Source organism: Ranitomeya imitator, chromosome 6, assembly GCF_032444005.1.
Source record: "Ranitomeya imitator isolate aRanImi1 chromosome 6, aRanImi1.pri, whole genome shotgun sequence".
In the NCBI taxonomy this organism is placed as follows: domain Eukaryota; kingdom Metazoa; phylum Chordata; class Amphibia; order Anura; family Dendrobatidae; genus Ranitomeya; species Ranitomeya imitator.
This window is the reverse complement of record NC_091287.1, coordinates 86,326,415-86,345,621: the sequence shown is the minus strand read 5'-3', so window position 1 is coordinate 86,345,621 and position 19,207 is coordinate 86,326,415. Positions and strand designations below refer to the sequence as shown.

Sequence of the window (19,207 nt, the reverse complement as noted above, 5' to 3'; positions counted from 1 at the left end):
AAAAAACGGATCCTCCAAATGTGCCCGCAGGATGCGTTTTTTTGCCCATAGACTTGTATTGCTGACGGATCGTGACGGATGGCCACACGTCGCGTCCGTCGTGCACTGGATCAGTTGTGTTTTGGCGGACCGTCGGCACAAAAAACGTTCAATGAAACGTTTTTTTGTACGTTGCGTCCGCCATTTCTGACCGCGCATGCGTGGCCGTAACTCCGCCCCCTCCTCCCCAGGAAATTGATTGGGCAGCGGATGCGTTGAAAAACTACATACGCTGCCCACGTTGTGCACAATTTTCACAACGTGCGTCGGTATGTCGGGCCAACGCATTGCGACGGCCCCGTACCGACGTAAGTGTGAAAGAACCCTAACCCTGAATTTAGCCCCAACCCTAAATACAGCCCCAACCCTAACCCTAATTTTAGCCCCAACTGCTCTTCTCCTGCCGGCCGGCAGATGGCGACAGATGGCGGGCGCACTGCGCATGCGCCCGCCATTTTCTTTTGCCAAGAAGACCAGGAGGAGCAGCAGGAGGATCCAGGGACACCGGTAAGTATAATAGGGTCCCCGAATCCCCCTATTTCTCTGTCCTCTGATGTGCGATCACATCAGAGGACAGAGAATTACACTTTGATTTTTTTTGCGGTCGCCAGTAAACAGTTAATTACCGGCAATCGCAAAACAGGGGTCGGTAAAACCGACCCCGATCATGTTCTTTGGGGTCTCGGCTACCCCCGGCAGCCGAGACCCCAAAGATTCTCCCGGTGCCGGCCGGCGGGCACACTGGGCATGCGCCCGCCATTTTGAAGATGGTGGCGCCCACCAGGAGCCACGAGGAGCACCGGGGGAGATAGGTGAGTATCGGGGGGCTATCTGGGACCCCTTTTCTCTGTCCATGTGCGATCACATCGGAGGACAGAAATGAAAAAGAAATTGCTTTTTTTTTGTGCGATCGCCGGTAAACGGTTAATTACCGGCGATCGCAAATACGGAGTCGGCAAAAACCCCCCCAAATCACGTTCTCTGGGGTCTCGGCTACCCCCGGCAGCCGAGACCCCGGAGAAAATCCGACTCTGGGGGGCGCTATTTACTTTTTCCACAGCGCCGTTAATTAACAGCACTGTGGTTTAAGTACCCTTAGCGGCCGCCGTTAAAAGGCGTATCGGCGGTCGCTAAGGGGTTAAGAACAACAGTATCACTGTGTTTGATAGTCCAGCAAACTTGCCTGACCTTTACCCCATAGAGAATCTACGGGGTATTGTCAAGAGGAAGATGAGAGACACTAGACCCAGTGCCAGGTATTGGTACTTTTGGCAGTGTGCACAGTTGCCAAGTCCTGGTGGAGTATGAAATTTCCATCTTGAAATAGCTTGTTTGCAGAGGGAAGCATGACTTGCTTTAAAATGTCACGGTAGACCCGACGTTGGACTTGATAAAACACAGTGGACCTACACCAGCAGATGGCATGGCTTCCCAAACCTTCAATGATTGTGGAAAGTTCACACTAGACCTGAAGTAGCTTGGATTGTGGCCTCTCCACTCTTCCTCCAGACTCTGGGACCTTAATTTCCAAATGAAATGCAAAATTTACTTTCAACTGAGAACACCACCTTGGACCAATGAGCAACAGACCAGTTATTTTTCTCCTTGGGCCAAGTAAGGCTACTTTCACACTTGCATCGGTATGGGGCTGTCGCCATGCGTCGGCCCGACATACTGACGCAAACTGCGAAAAAAAAGAACGGGGGCAGCGGATGCAGTTTTACAACGCATCCGCTGCCCCATTGTAAGGTACGGGGAGGAGGGGCGGAGTTCCAGCCGCGCATGTACGGTCGGAAATGGCAGACTCGACGCACAAAAAAAGTTACATGTCACTTTTTGTGCCGACGGTGCGCCAAAGTACGACGCATTCATCAGAACAAAGTACTGCAGTGCGCAGGCGCCGGAAAGGTCAGAGAGGCCCGGCGCCTGCGCACTGCAGTACTTTGCCCTGCCCTCAACAGGGCAGACAAAGTATGCCTGCGCCGGAGCCGTGGCTGAAGATCAGAAGAAAACGTCTTGGAATGAAGATGGGAGGCGCCGCAGCAGACCAGAGACACCCATCGGACTAGCAGCGGGACCGCCCCTGCGTGAGTATAATTTAACGTCTTTTTCTCCTCTTTCCGGTAACATCGGGGGCTTATCTACAGCATTACAGAATGCTGTAGATAAGCCCCTGATGCCGGTGGGCTTACCTCACCCGCAATCTTCGGGGTGACAGGTTCCCTTTAAGTCTTGCAAGGCTATATAGCAAGAATTAAAGTCGTTTGTTCTGGATACAGGAGATTTGGGGGGAAAATTAGAGTGCTGCATGTCCCTAATGGAGCTTTTCTGGTCTCATTTGATGTATGTAGTTTATGGAAGTCTTTTGACCTTGAGAATAGCATTAATGTTCTCCACTACCCTTGATAGGGCCGTGTACCAGTGGAACACTGGATTCTTATTATCACTTAAAAGTTGTCCTATATAAAATTCATGTTATGTTTCTGGATGAGTTTTTTGATCAAAGACAGAACATCGCGATAGCATAAGTAGAGGCCATACTGACCACTATAAGTCTGGCTTTTAGACATTGCAGCAGGTTCTGTCTGTGGTACATTAATAATATCTTCACTACAGTTAGGTCCATATATATTTGGAAAGAGAACATTTTTCTAATTTTGGTTGATAACATTACCACAATGAATTTTAAACAAAACAATTCAGATGCAGTTGAAGTTCAGACTTACAGCTTTCATTTGAGGGTATCCACATTAAAATTGGATGAAGGGTTTAGGAGTTTCAGTTCCTTAACATGTGCCACCCTGTTTTAAAGGGTCCAAAAGTAATTGGACAGATTAAATAATTTTAAATAAAATGTTCATTTTTAGTACTTGGTTGAAAACCCTTTGTGGGCAATGACTGCCTGAAGTCTTGAACTCATGGACATCACCACACGCTGTCTTTCCTCCTTTTTGATGCTCTGCCAGGCCTTCACTGCAGTGGTTTTCAGTTGCTGTTTGTTTGTGGGCCTTTCTGTCTGAAGTTTAGTCTTTAACAAGTGAAATGCATACTCAATTGATCACTAGTGACCCAGTGCCACTGGCAGCCATGCATGCCCAAGCCATCACACTGCCTCCGCCGTGTTTTACAGATGATGTGGTATGCTTTGGATCATGAGCTGGACCACGCCTTCGCCATACTTTTCTCTTTCCATCATTCTGGTAGAGGTTGATCTTGGTTTCATCTGTCCAAAGAATGTTCTTCCAGAACTGTGCTGTTTTTCTTTTAGATGTTTTTTAGCAAAGTCAAGTCTAGCCTTTTTATTCTTTATGCTTATGAGTGGCTTGCACCGTGCAGTGAAGCCTCTGTATTTACTTTCATGCAGTCTTCTCTTTATGGTAGATTTGGATATTGATACGCCCACCTCCTGGAGAGTGTTGTTCACTTGGTTGGCTGTTGTGAAGGGGTTTCTCTTCACCATGGAGATAATTCTGCGATCATCCACCACTGTTGTCTTCCGTGGGTGCCCAGGTCTTTTTGCATTGATGAGTTCACCAGTGCTTTCTTTCTCAGGATGCACCAAACTGTAGATTTTTCCACTCCTAATATTGTAGCAATTTCTCGGATGGGTTTTTTTCTGTTTTCGCAGCTAAAGGATGGCTTCTTTCACCTGCATGGAAAGCTCCTTTGACTGCATGTTTACTTCACAGCAAAACCTTCCAAATGCAAGCACCACACCTCAAATCAACTCCAGGCCTTTTATCTGCTTGAGAATGACATAATGAAGGGATTGCCCACACCTGTCCATGAAATAGCCTTGGAGTCAATTGTCCAATTACTTTTGGTCCCTTTTAAAAACAGGGTGGCACATGTTAAGGAGCTGAAACTCCTAAACCCTTCATCCAATTTTAACGTGGATACCCTCAAATGAAAGCTGAAAGTCTGAACTTCAACTGCATTTGAATTGTTTTGTTAAAAATTCATTGTAGTAATGTATATAACGAAAATCAGAAAAATGTCTGTCCAAATATATATGGACCTAACTGTATATGGACTGATGGGCTCCAGTGTTTGCTGGGTGAGTATGAAGACACATTTCATCTGAATTGAACTGAAGTCTATTTTCAGTCAGCCAGGAGGAATAGACATCTATTATGTTGATTTTTGATGTTTCTTTCTGGTTGGTCAAGAAAACAGACTTTTGTTCATGTAACATATTGTGCTCTTACTCTGTATCACTATTCATCCAGGATAATGGAACAATGTTTGCTGATCTGTTGATTACACATTGTCGAGGCCAGCCAGTTTGCCGATTTGCAAAATAGAAGAAAAACGATGCAAATAGATTACACAAACAATGCGAGATGGTCTTATGACCATTGTTCCCTTTGATCTGTGAATACTGAATGAAGGACAGTTGTTAACTATAAAATGAGGTTACGTGCCTCTGTAATATGATAGACAGCCGAGAGATCCAGAGAACCAAAGATTCTACAGGACAGCAGCAAAGACATCATGGCTCCATCACGAGGGACACAGATTTGTCATTCTACAGGATGCCAGCTTAGGGGACCACAGCCCCAACTGGAAGAATGCAGATCTGCTCTACTGACCATCACTGCCCCATGGATACATTTGTGAAAGCCAAGAATGGGATCCTCTGGTCACCTGGCTCCATGAATATCTTCAGAGAAGCCAGGTTGTAACCCTCCGGTCAACTGGCTTTATACCTGAATGGACTCATCTGCCTAAGCTTGTCGTTACCTCCTCTGTGTGCATGCCACAGGTGGGGTAGTCTGCCCTGGAAGTTCTGAAGTCACACCTACTCTTAATCCGGCGAGTCAGCAGAAGGGTGAGACTAATGTGCACCAGTTTGGGTATTTTGCTGGGACTGTTCTACTTGTTATTTGCCCGTTTGTGGCAATACTTTGTTGAACCACAACAGTTTTACCCTCACCCTGTGTTGTCTTAGTGTTATGCCCACAGTGCGAGGAGAGCATGCGTTCGGTGGGATGATCTCTGGTCCATGCAGGTTTGGAGAACCAGGGCACCCGCTAACCCCCCCCCCCTCCCCCGTGTCTCCACAGGGGGATACAATGATTTATATTCATAATGGCAAAATAGTGACAGATTTACTTACAAGGATCACAGGTATACAATAGCAAATAATTTTTATTTCCCCTTACTACAATTAAGTCGCACTTGAAGAGCTGACTATGGAGAATTGACAGAATCGTAACTGACATTGTGAAGAAAATTTACTGTATGGAGAGAATTGCTAAATTCAGTGATCAGAGTTACCCAAAACAAGAACTGGAACAGGGTTTTAGTACAATATCAGATAAAAAGATGAGGAAAAGAACAGACATACCATTTGTATACACAGTTACTGGATTGGACATATCTTATCAAAGTATTGGCCTATCGCACAGGACTCCCAACCTCCCCCAGGTGTTGTGTGCCTAAAAGCCGAAAACCATGCAGCCGCAGGGAACTAACATATTATTCGATAACACCCGAGCACATGCGCTCATCAGTACTTATGCCGTCTTTGATTTGGATCTGACATCTTGACACTGCACTTTATTGCCCCTGTATTCCATCAGGGCGAGGCATGATTATTGTTTGACTATTTATGGGGTGTGATGAGCTTCAATTGCCATTGCAGAATGCAAATTAAGAACAGACCTGGGCATAGTGTGGCCTGCAAGCCACAACTGGCCTTCTGGCTACTCCAACGTGGTCCATGGATGGAGACTGCCGAAAGGCTGAAAACTGACCCACAGGCCGCACTACGTCCGCCCTCATGATTTTTGCACACACTGTGCATAGGCAGAAAGCTGAGAACCAGCGGTGGGGCTGGGTTGTAAGATTATCAAAACTAAGCTAAGCAGCCCAGTAAGTGACCCATCGCTGGAATCAGTGTCTCTGTCCCTATATCATGCTGATCTCAGATTAGGTGGCAAAAACCTGGTGACAGATTCCCTTTATTGGTTTGTATATGGACATGTTAATAAAAACTTTGCAATAGGTTTTTTATACTATATTTAACAGAAATGAACACACCACTACAAAATAGGAGTTAAACTCTTTATTCCATTCAGAGGCATCTGGCAAGTGGAGCTGCTTGGGGGCACATTACAGATGAAATATGATCCATGCTTTGCAGATATTAAACTCATTTACAGTATAACTCTCTACTGTATCTATTGCCAAAAATACTCCAAGTTACCAAGTCTCAATTGAAAATAACATGATTACCACACTAACAGTCTAGAAATTTAAAGAGATATGACAGTATTTTAAATCAGATGTAAATGCAGCACCTATCTGTAAAGTAAAAAAATCATGGAAAATAATCAAGTTATGTCTGCTTCATCATGTTAAGAAAAAGAAAGTCGAGTCTATACTTAGACCTCAACGAACGTTTACTGTTATTTTTATGACTTTTTTTCATAGTTCAGTATTCTAAATCAATGTAAGAAAAATTTCTAAACGCTAAATGTCACTCTTGCCAAGAAAAAAAAAAAATATTTAGGCTTTCCTTAAAACTACAACATAGATTCAGAGGTTTTTTTTTTTAATTTATTTTTTTTAACCAAATTAGTAAGATGTATATGATGAAGAATAAAAGAAAAACACTTCAGACCATTAAAAAAAAAAAAAATACAGAAAGAAAGAAAAAAAAAAAGATCTGTACAACAATGATCTTTGGGAAATTATCTATTCTATGTAGAAATGCCTCTATTTCAATATGACTCTAAGAGGTAGATCAACAAAATGATGAAACAAATGGTTTTTGCTAGTTGTGCCCCTCAAATCAGTGCAGCATGGTGATTGTGATCATCTCATGCACAAAAACATCACAAAAAAAATAAAGGTTCAGAGGTAAATCGCATGGCTCTGTTAAGACCACACATACACACACAGCAGTCTTTATGCACCATGTGTTGCCACATTTTCAAAACTGAGGTAGACTGAAGTTTATTGTAGAAACTTGAATGTGTAAATGTTACCACAATCATTCAAATTACATTCGGAAATTAAAAGAATTTTGTAGCTCTCCTTTTCCCTGCCTTTTTATTTCTTTTTTTTTTTCCTCTTATAGCCTTGAGCTGTCAGAAGCACATGGCGGTATCATCCACGTGTCACTGGCAGCTGAAGGATAAATGGTTGGTTGCCAAAAAAAAAAATTAAAAATTAAAAAATAAAATAAAGTGTGCATAAACATTGCTGTATCCATTTCAAACCAAAAGACGGTTGTATTCAGCTTTAAACCTTCCAAGTAGCTTTGTGTGGCCCTTTTATAGTTTTTTGTTGTTGTTGTTTTTTTTATTTTTATTTTTTTCGTTTCTTCTTAATTCTTTACTGAGGCTGGATATGTAAACGTAAGCCTGTCGTTATCTTTCGCGTGATCAAACCAAATGTCTGACCCATCTCCCATTCCCTCTCCCCCAGTCATGGTAACTGAATGTAATATGCATTGATCTGATGGGAAGCATGATTTGGATGGTTATGGGAAAGGGGGGGGAAAAAAATAGAAAGGAAATATATATATTTATATATTTTATACATATATATATTTATGCTCCCATAGACCAAGTATGGTTATTTTTATTTATTTATTTATTTTTTATAGTTTACCAAACGGACGATGAAGCTTGCTCTTTGAACAGAATGGCAAAGTTCAAACGGGCTGCAAAATGATTAAATGTAGCGCTATTAGGTAGTGATGGTCAAAGGCACAAAGGGTTCATTGCATTCAACCAAGCAGCACAAAGAAAGAAAGAAATGAAAAAATCCAGTCTTCTAGCACCCATAAAAAAAAATAAAGTTTTTTTTGGAAAAAAAAAAAAAAAAAATCTTTAAACCCAGCTGGCCTCTTTCCATCACTTCCTTGTGTGGTGTTCCCAGAAAAAAAGTACCGTCAAACTTTTTTTTTTTTTCATCCCATAGTAAAAGAAAAATAAACGGCATTGCTGCTATCAGTATGGTGGCGTCTTTCAGTATCTATTTGAACATTCACTGAATTTTGTAGCAAAATGATGGTGTGGAAGGCTTCAGAGAAACTGAGGCTACTTCCCATCTTTTACTCCCATCAGCCATCCGCTAGTAGATGCATTCTCTGACCAAGTAATATTTCTGCACTTCTAGCTGGTCGCTGATTTTTTTTTTTTTTTTTATTAAAAAAATAAAATGCTCAAGAACTATTAGCTTTATAAAGTATACAAAATACGAAAAAAAAATTAAAATAAAAATTAAAAAAAAAAGCAAAAAAAAGGAACAAATTTCTCATTGAGGTACTAAATGCCTGAGGTAGTTTAGTAAAATGCATATTCATCTTTTTATGCCCTGGCCAACACCTTTCTACACTTCCCTTAGGTTATTCATGGCAGTGTTAAGTAAAAATGCAACCAAATTAATAAAAAAAAAAAAAATGCCACTTGTTCAACACTGGGACTAACACTTTATCTCGTCAATATCCTTCAAACACTAATCAACCAATAATCCCACCCTTTACTAATTTATTTTAATATAACTGGACGTATAAAGAGCAATGCCTTTTCTTTTTACACCAGAGAACTCATAAGAGAAAGCTTCATTAAACAAAGTTCTAAAATTGTTGGGGGGGATAAGAACAATAAAAAAAAGACTAACAAGGTTTATGTTAACTCGTGAGAATAGATCAAAAGGGAAGTGAAGGGGTCCTTATATATATTTTTTTCCTTTTCTTTTTCCTTTTTTTTTTTTTTTTTTTTTTTTTAAAGCTGGGTTTCAAAAGTTTGGGAGCCTAAATTACATTCTCAGAGACAGTTGAATTTTTGCCTGGTCCTAAAACAGGTGACAAGCTAGTTGGCATTTTTTTTAACCACTTAGCACAGGGGTGAATCCCAGTCAATTACTCAGTCTGTCTTTGGTCTGGCATCTGTCTCTGTGAAGGGCCATGTTCCTGTCCTGAACCTTTATTTTCGTCTCGGCTGTGGCTGTCCACTTTGTGCAGTCTTCTGCTGTTGCTGCTGTTGTCTTCTTACCTGAGCCAAAATTTCCTGAATTTTCCTCTGTGCAAGCTAAAAAGTCAAGAAACACAAATGTTAGCACAAATTTTCATTGCCCAGGCAAAGTGTGGGCATAAAGGAGATCGCTCCTGTCTATTTGGTTGGGATGGTTACCTTGGAAAATATTTCTGCACAAATCCTACAAGGCCAAAGTAAACTACTGTTTGTGGTGAAATATGTATATATCTATATGTGTGTAGTGACATATGTCTAGGGTTATATGTGTAACTAGCAGTAGTTGAACATCTGTACTGAAACTGCAGGCCTCACAAAGATCACAGCATACATATCTTGAGAAGGCAGACTACTGCCTCCACTCTCGCCAGGGGGTCGTGCTGGGAATCAAGAAAAACAAGAAACATTTGACACCACCTAGCTCTTTGAAGAGAGATGTCAATTACAGCCTACACTATTTGTGAGAAATTTTACACAGGGAATCTCAGAGCAAATAATATATTCATTGGGGGGGAGCGGCAGCGGCCTAATCAAAAACAAGCAGTTATAATATTAACCTGAGGGGCTGGTCTAGAAATCTGACCTCCAGAGTAAAGCTATGAATTAGGCCTGTATACATAGAATTATGTTCACATGTGAGGGCAGCCTGGGAAGCTGTGTTCCACCAACTACATATTCAACCCCCCTCAGGGAGCAGAAAGCAGACTACAAAGTTAGACGTTTCTGTAAGTTTTCTCCTGTTTATTTTATACTGTTTTGCATACCTGTAGTTCTTTATTATCATATTTTTATACCTTTTTCTTACTGTAAGCACTGAATCCTTTTTTGTATTAAAGCATAAAACAAGTTGAACCTTGAATGTTCTAAAAGAATCCATAGCCTTAAACTGTGTGAGCCTTATGAGTGGTGGACAGTATTAGTAGTAATTTCAGGGACTCTTCGCCCGTGTATTCGATGAGTGGTGGCAGCGTGTATGAGTGGGTGTGTGGCCTGGGTCGGTGTGTGATTTATGCTCCCATTACAGCATAGGACAGAGGTTGAATGCTGGACAGAGAGGGGAGATAGATTTAGCCTTACAGGCCCAACCCCCAAGTCACGTGCTAAGAGTGAGTACGTGGCAAATTAGTGATACCACGGAGTGGGATCCGTGATACTGTTATTTTTTTGGTTTTTAGCGCATAGAAATCTAATCTATTAGCTTAGAACTGCTGTATAAGACGAAGAGGTGGTGAGATATCCAGTTAAAAAAAAAATTACATATATAGATATAGATTTGCATGTGTCACTTTTTGTACTACCTGCTTGAATTTTAAATTTATTTTTGTGGAATGGATCCTCTTTTTCTAAATTAATTTAGATTTGGGATTGTCTTGATATCTACATTACCGTACTTGTGTACCGACTGAACATTCAATATGCAAGGGGACCTTACGGCCCTCGCACCACGGCAGATGCTAGGAAGATAAGCCAAATATGTCTGGCAGTAGTTACTCCTCATTTCCTACTGAGACCACACGCACACAAAGGGGGCAGCCTCATTTTCCCCTACAAGGTGTACTACTTTAATAATGTAACTGTTATATTTTTGTGTTTTATAACCTTACAGCCAATATGGTTCAAAATAGGTATCCAAACTACGCAGTTTTATCAAATGTAAAAAGCATGGAAACTAGTCTCTCTGCCAATGTGAGATTCATGAAAATACCAAAATTAATCTACTAATTTAATTCCTAAATATCTTTAATTGGAAAGTCAAAGTGGTTTTGACCAGGGAGGTTATCATAATAGATGAATGGCCGCCGCCTTGTTATAATGGCAGAAACCCATCCTAGAATGAGAAAAGGAAGGTTACTTACGCTTACTGCTGTGACTTGGGGATAATTAGTGCATAGTATAGGTTATTTCAAGACCACAGCAGCCGCTCAGCCTCCAGAAAGACAGGGTGGGCAGAAGTGTGAGCAGACATTTCTTACCACTGCACTTTCTCTGGCATCTCCAGTATTATACCAGAAAGCAAGAAGCAGCTGCTCCCGGTTCCTGTCCAACCCACCGTGGCATCCTTGGTATCTCCAGGATTAGATCAGATAGACAGGGTGGACAGTAGTGTGAGCAGCCTCTTACCTCAGCACCCTTGGGATCTCCAGCATTATTTTAGAATATCCACTGGGATATATTAATACACATGAAGGCAGTGGAGCTTATACTGCACATGTTCACAGGCATAACTTTCTAAGGCAGATGTCTGTCAGTGTAATAAGGCAGCGGCCAATACAATTGACTATAATTACCTTCCTAGACAAAACAAGTGTGATTTGCTAATTAATGGTATTTTGTAAACCAATAAAATTAAATATATATATACAGCTCTGGCAAAAATTAAGAAACCACTGAAAAATGTTCAGTTTGTCTGATTTTTCTCTTTATATGTATATTTTTGAGTAAAATGTAAATTGTTCTTTTATTCTATAAACTTCTGACAACGTCTCCAAATTTCCAAGCAATAAATTTTGTATTTTTTTTCCGAAAAAGATTAATGGCCAAAATAAAAAAAAATAACCAGCGCTTTCAGACCTCAAATAATGCAAAGAAAAAAAGTTCATAATCATTTAGAAACTACAATACTAATGTTTTAACTCAGGAAGAGTTCAGAAATCAATATTTTGTGGAATAAACATGATGTTTAATCACAGCTTTCATGCGTCTTGGCATGCTTTCCACCAGTCTTTCACACTGCTCCTGGCGCAAAAATTTAAGCAGTTCTTCTTTGATGGCTCTTCCTCTTGATTACATTCCAGAAGGTTTCAGTGGGGTTCAGGTTTGGAGATTGGGCTGCCCATTACAGGGTTTTGATGTGGTGGTCTCTTAATTTTTGCCAGAGCTGTATGTTGGTAATGTGAGGGGAGATATGTATCCCGAAGATTGCCATCCGTGATGTGAAAATCCAGAAGTTTTGCTCCAGCATGTAATGTGCCGGGAGGGGTTAATCAGCCATGACAGGGTTGGGATTTTTTGCAAGTGGCTGTAGGAGATGGGCAGAACAGTCACACACCATATCTCCTCCCCAAGGTTGGCGTTCCACAAGTTAAAGGGAACCGGTCACCTGAATTTGGTGGGACTGGTTTTGGGTCATAGGGGCAGGGTTTTCGGGTGTTTGATTCACCCTTTCCTTACCCGCTGGCTGCATACTGGCCGCAATATTGGATTGAAGTTCATTCTCTGTCCTCCGTAGTACACGCCTGCGCAAGGCAATCTTGACTACGGAGGACAGAGAATGAACTTCAATCCAATATTTTGGCCAGCATGCAGCCAGCGGGTAAGAAAAGGGTGAATCAAACACCCGAAAACTCCGCCCATATGAACCAAAACCTGTCCCGCCAAATTCAGGTGACAGGTTCCCTTTAAATGCCTGACCACTGAGTTTTTTTCCCTCTGACTGTGGATTTGGAGGCAGGAAGCTCCAGAGAAGTGTTGTGTATGTGCAACTGTGCTGGACTTTGTTCATTGTACCCTGAGCAGGCAGATTCCCGTAGGCACATGGACTTTACTATACATCTAATATATAATTGCCTAGAATACTACTTCCTGCAATTTGTGCCAACTTCCGTGGCTTTGTCCGGAGCTAATGTCCGGAGCTAATGTCCGGAGCTAATGTCCGGAGATAAGTGACGTCAACAGTGTCCAGTGTCTGATTGGTTGCCGCCTGCTGCGAGCGACCAATCAGAAACGTGCCGTACTGTGACACACTCCGCCCGCCATTTTGGTGTGATTTTTGAATTTTTACATCACAGCAAGTTTCTACTGCGTGGAGGCGGGCCCAGTGACGTTGCTCTTCAAGCTCCTGCCGAATTTCGTCAAAAAAATGATAATACAATTTACCAAAACTATATATATTTAGTTGTGAAGTGGTTCAGTGACATTTTCACACCAATTTTGAACTTTTGTTTGGTGTTTTCTCCATATACTGCCTATTATTCACTGACTGTTATACTGAGAGACTGCCGTTTATTAACCTCTTCTTTGCCACATTGGGTATATTGCTCTATTATTTGCCACATAAGGACATTGTCCATTATTGCCCAGCAATTTCTCTGCAATATAAACTGCCTATTTATTAATATCTGCATTCTTGCAAAGAACTATTGCCTATTATTAACTGGCTATTTTCCTACTACCTGACACTGCCCACAACACGCAAAGTTGTCGTCTGATGTCTTTCATCCCTCCCCTCATAAGCATGTTCATGGATCCTGTGTAACTGTACCTTAAATAACAAGAATTGTCAAGAGCTGGTGAGTGCAGCCATTTTTTGTTCTTTCTTACTATTATTTATTAATTGTATTATTCTTACATTTGAATAAATAAAGTATATATGGATTCTAGACTCCCGATTCTTTAGAATCGGGCTACCATCTAGTACATTATATTTTGTTTTCCCGTTTTGCCAGGAAAGGCTGCGTTTGTGTTACTGAACCCTGCAGTGGTTTATGGTGTGTGAATAAACCAGCAGAAGAAACGTCCCTGTGTCTACCTCTGTGAGTAGCCGAGTCACATTACCACAATACTATATATACACACACACTGTCAGACAACCCTTTTACTAAATCTCCAATATGGCCAATTTACCTGACTTGCATAAAAATGGCCTGTTATTTTAACGACCACTTGATCATTTTCATCTGGAGTTTGATCACGAGGAACAACAACTTCTGCACTTGTTAGATTTTGAAGCTCGTTAACCTGTAAAAAGATTAGTTTTATTATATACAAACAAAACACACAGGCCAAAAGACTGCAGGTATTTTTTGTATCCTCCAGTCCATGTAATAGAAAGCAGTGACTAGAGCTAAGGAGCTAACTTCAAACTTCAATAGATATGCAAAAAAGGCATCACCTCATCCGGAATAAGGGATCATGGTGCTGTGAATGAAAGGTCAATCACCTATTTATTAAACATGGCACACCCGCTGTATCCTCTGATTGCCCAATCATGGATCACAACAGCTCTGGAAAACTGAACCCAAGTGTTCACCTCCAAGTCTGAAGGCCCTGATAGCACAATCCTTTACCATCGTCCATGAAGAAGAAAGTCCAAGTAATTCTAAATAAAGTTTTACCATTTTAATATTTACCAGGGTTTTGTTTTTGTTTTTAAATTACCCTCACTCATTCAAGCAACCCATGAGCCTTTCCAGGAATCTCAGATTGTAAGCTTGTGAGCAGTATACAAGTGCTCACAAGTGCTAAATTAGAATATCAAAAAGTTAATTTCAGTTCTTAAATACAAAAAGGGAAAGTCATTGCACTCTTTCCATTAATATGCTTGGATACAGCACTCTGAACAGCCAGCTTCTTTAGCAATGACCTTTTGTGGCTTACCCTCCTTGTGGAGTGTGTCAATGACTGCCTTCTGGACATCTGCCAAGTCAGCAGTCTTCCCCATGATTGTGGAGCCTACTGAAACAGACTAAAGGTACCTTCACACATAACGATATCGTTAACGATATCGTTGCTTTTTGTGACGTAGCAACGATATCGTTAAGGAAATAGTTATGTGTGACAGCGACCAACGATCAGGCCCCTGCTGGGAGATTGTTGGTTGCTGAGGAAAGTCCAGAACTTTATTTCGTCGCTGGATCTCCCGCTGACATCGCTGGATCGGCGTGTGACGCCGATCCAGTGATGTCTTCACTGGTAACCAGGGTAAACATCGGGTCACTAAGCGCAGGGCCGCGCTTAGTAACCCGATGTTTACCCTGGTTACCAGCGTAAACGTTAAAAAAACAAACACTACATACTTTCAGCTGTCTGTCCCCGGCGCTCTGCTTCTCTGCACTCCTCCTGCATCCTGTGTCAGCGCCGGCCAGCCGGAAAGCACAGCGGTGACGTCACCGCTCTGCTTTCCGGCTGACTGGCGCTGACAGTGCAGAGGAAAGCAGAGCGCCGGAGGACAGACAGCTGAAGGTAAGTATGTAGTGTTTGTTTTTTTAACGTTTACGCTGGTAACCATGGTAAACATCGGGTTACTAAGCGCGGCCCTGCGCTTAGTAACCCGATGTTTACCCTGGTTACCGGGGACCTCGGGATCGTTGGTCGCTGGAGAGCTGTCTGTGTGACAGCTCTCCAGCGACCAAACAGCGACGCTGCAGCGATCGACATCGTTGTCGGTATCGCTGCAGCGTCGCTTAGTGTGAAGGTACCTTTAGGGACCTTTTCTTTTTAAACACTTAGGAAGTCTTTGCAGGTGTTTTTTGTTAATCATTTTAACTTACTGAGAGGACTTTTGGGTTGTCATTGGCTGTAAGCCATAATCATCAACATTAACAGAAATAAACACCTGAAATAGATCACTCTGTTTGTAATGACTATATAATATAGGAGTTTCACTTTTTGTATTGAACTGAACTTTGTATTGAATTGAAAATTAACTTTTTGATATTATAGTTCTGTGAGAAGCACTTGTATGTTGAATTATGTGCTATTCTGTAGTGTCTTTACATTTTTGAGGGGAGTTTCACAGACAATTAAGTGCTGTGGAATGTGTTGGCGCTATAGAAGAATTATTACAAATGTGTTAATCTTGTGAGTGCTCAAAAGATGTGTTTGTTTCCTGCTCAAAAGATGTGTTTGTTTCCTATCAGCCCAAAATTCAGTACATGGCGAGCGAGCTGTATATTTAGATTGTGTGCACTATGAAATCTATTTATAATTTGCACCCTGATGGAGAGAGAAGTGCTAGATTTAGTGGTATTTGATCTACAGTTGCACCCACGTATCTGTCATGAAAGGTGTGTATGCACAAAACAGGAGAAAACATACAAACAGATTATATCAAAGTAATTCTTGAAAAGATCCTGCACATTTACATCCAACAAATACAAGACAGAAATGAATACAAGCAGGCTATTAAGTATACATCTCTAATGGTATTACATACAGTTTTGCCTCCTTTGCCGATAACACGTCCAGCAGCGTAAGATGGCACTTTGATATGAGCTTCGAGTTTAACTTCCTCCTTGGGTCCAAAAAAGTTTTCTTCTTTAAGTTTACCATAGATCCTTCCTTGAGCCTATGTGAGAAAAATGTACCCATCACACACCACAACTATAAATTAAAAAAGTAAAGCACTTATTAAGCGTTTTATATTTATGTCAACATATCAAAAGGCAAACACTCATTTTCACTAAATAGGTCTAAGTGTTAATTTCCTGTTGTAATGACAGGATATTGGACGTTAATGAGAAACGAGCTTCCGATAGAGAGTAGAAGCTCGATTCTCACTTGGTGTTAGTCCAAAGCTTCTAATGTCAGTATTTTTAATCTGGGATTTTCAGGTCATGTGACTGTCTAGACCTAAAGCTGGTTACCATTCAGAGATGTCACAAATAAATGAAATTGAGAAAGAGGCACAAGCTACGTCAAGAGGGTTTTTTGTTTGTTTGTTTTTCTATAGAACAGAAATTTGGCTTTTATTTTTTTGTTTGTAATGCTTATTGTAGAGGAACCTAGCAAAAAATGTTACGTTCTTATCCTGTAAACATCACTTTAGGCAAGCTCGAACCACACTGGCCAATGTCAAGTTCTACAATATTTTCTACAGAATTTGACGATGAATAATATGCAAAACCAAAAGGTTATTTGGCCTTTATAAAAGAATAAATAAAATCAATGGTTTATCCTTGGGATAAGCCATAAACATCAGATCATTGGGGGTCCTCGTATTGGCTTCCTTATCTGATCAATGGTTGAAGAAGCTGCAGCAATATTTATTCAGCTGACAAGTGAGCAATTACTGCCAATAGATTGGTGAGGGTCCAATTATTCATTCACCCCTCACCAATTAAAGTTCATTGCTGCCTCTTCGAACCATTTATTAGATGGGTGGTACGATAGACGAATTACCAATTATCTTTTTTTATTTTTAATAAATAAATAATCCATTTTTTCTGGATAACTCCTTTAGTGTATGTATGTGATGGTGAGCCCATTTAGCTTATTTTTATATAGGTGCAACTAAAGACATCTTGAGCCTTAAGAGAGATTTACAAGTCCATCAGTACAGGTCAAAGTATCGCCATAATTACTCCTGCATGAACGTGAAATACATGTGGGACATCCAAAGGTTTTGGACTTTGGAAATCTGGAACATAAATAACTGGGGCTTTCTGCAGCAAATTGACATGATGCCCAAGCAGTTTATAGGTCCGAGAACATGTGGAATCACACTAGATGGTCATTACCCGTTTGGCTACTCCTCAACCTGTATTTTATTATCGAAAAGAAAGCGGATTGGCACATACTGTCCCGTGCAACAAAATCCTTTATTGTGGCATCATCATAACAGCAGGCAGATAAAACAGTGGAGCAAATATAGACGATGATAGTTTCACGCTTACATTGCGCTTCAGCCTGTATTTTATGCCTGCCATGATAGAATTACGGTAAATGTAGTTAAAAGGAATTTGAGTGCAATTACTAGTCCACAGAGTTCAGGTGACTGGTGCAGGTCTGACCAGTTCCACCAATACATCTATTAGTTTATTAATGTGCATAGGAAGTTCAATGCAGATATCTTTTTAAAGGAAATCCAGCTCAAAACATCCCTTTAGTGTACATGAAAAGGGGTTGCCCACTACGTTAATCCCCAGCGCATGTAAAAATAAATAAATAAACCAACTCTTATACTTCCATCTTGCACCATCACAGTTCCACCAATGTCAGCGCAGAGTCTCCTAGTGCTGGCAAGACATTGTTATGTGGCATTTGAATGCTGAGGAAGGGTGTGCTGCCAGTGCAGGAGGCGGGCATTAGGTTTTGGATTTTTTCGCTTTAATTTTACACAGAGATTGTGCAAGTGGTGGATAACCCCTTGAACTCCAGATTTTCAGTTTTCATTTTACATCCCCCTTCATCCAGAGCCATAACTTTTTTTATTTTTCCGTTAATATAGCCGTACAAGGGCTTGTTTTTATTGTGGGACGAGTTATATTTTTGAATGACACCATTCATTTTATCATGTGATGCACTGGAAAGCTGGAAATAAAAATTCCAAGTGTGGTGAAATTGCAAAAGAAGTGCAATTCCACAATTGTTACTTTTTTTTTAATTTACTATGTTCAGTATATGATAAAACTGACCTGGTAATAGGTCAATATGAGTACACTCATACCAAACATGTATAGTTTTTTTTTGCATAGAAGTGGTGAAAAAAAAAAAACAACAATAAAAAAAAAAAACAAAAACATGTTTATTTTGTTGCCATTTTCCAAGACCCGTAACCTTTTTATTTTTCGGGATCTGGGGCTGGACAAGGGCTTATTTTTTTACGACCTGAGCTGACGTTTTTACGAATATAATTTTGGGGTGGATGGTTTTGATTGCCTCATTGCACTGTTGCAGTGGCCAGAAAAGGCATAATTCTGGCTTTTTTTCTGTTACGCAGTTTACCAATCAGATTAATTTACTTTAGAATTTGATAGATCAGAGTATTACGAAGTTTAGCTATACCAAATGTGTATGTTCTATTTTTTATTACTTAAAAGGGGGGTGGATTTGAATTTGTGTGTTTTTTTCACAGTTAACTTTTTTTTGTCCCCTTGGGGACTTGAAGCAGCATTCGTCCAATCGCTTGTGCCATCACCACGCCTATGTATAGATAACATCACAAACTCCCATTAACAAATGCCAGCCAGAGGCTGGCTTTCACAGGAGGATCATAACCAGCTTCGGGGCTTCGGCAGACCTCCGGCTGCCATGATAACCCATCGGAGCGCCATGGGTGCGCCGATGAGAGCGTGGAACAACACGCCCCACTGTTTCAGCATGTTAAATGTCTGTCAGTAACAGTGGGATTTAACAGGTTAACAGTTGAGGGCGTGCAAGCCCGCATCAGTCAGGTACTCGTGTACTCATTGCTCGGGTGGTCTCCGAGTATTTGTAACTGATCGGAGATTTAGTTTTTGTAGATGCAGCTGCATGATTTACAGCTGCTAGCCAGCCTGAGTACATGTGGGGGTTGCCTGGCTGCTAGGCAATCCCCCACATGTATTCAAACTGTCTATCAGCTGTAAATCATGCAGCCGAGGCAATGAAAACTAAATCTCCGAGCACTTACAAATACTCGGAGACCACCCGAGAATGCTTGGGAAAACTCGAGCAACGAGTACACTCACTCATCACTA

At 41.0% G+C, this 19,207-nt stretch overlaps 1 protein-coding gene across 1 annotated transcript in view; it reads right to left on the bottom strand.

Annotated features, from left to right (window-relative positions):
• Positions 1-6,094: 6,094 nt before the first annotated feature.
• The window catches only part of IGF2BP3 (insulin like growth factor 2 mRNA binding protein 3), a 143,246-nt gene continuing 130,133 nt past the window's right edge, over positions 6,095-19,207 (bottom strand). Inside the window, exons 13-15 of the mRNA XM_069729850.1 lie at positions 15,964-16,095; positions 13,653-13,766; positions 6,095-9,086 (exon numbers count right to left, since the gene is read on the bottom strand). Coding sequence (XP_069585951.1) covers positions 8,982-9,086; positions 13,653-13,766; positions 15,964-16,095 — 351 coding nt within the window. The 3' untranslated portion in view covers positions 6,095-8,981. The remainder of the gene's footprint in view (positions 9,087-13,652; positions 13,767-15,963; positions 16,096-19,207) is intronic.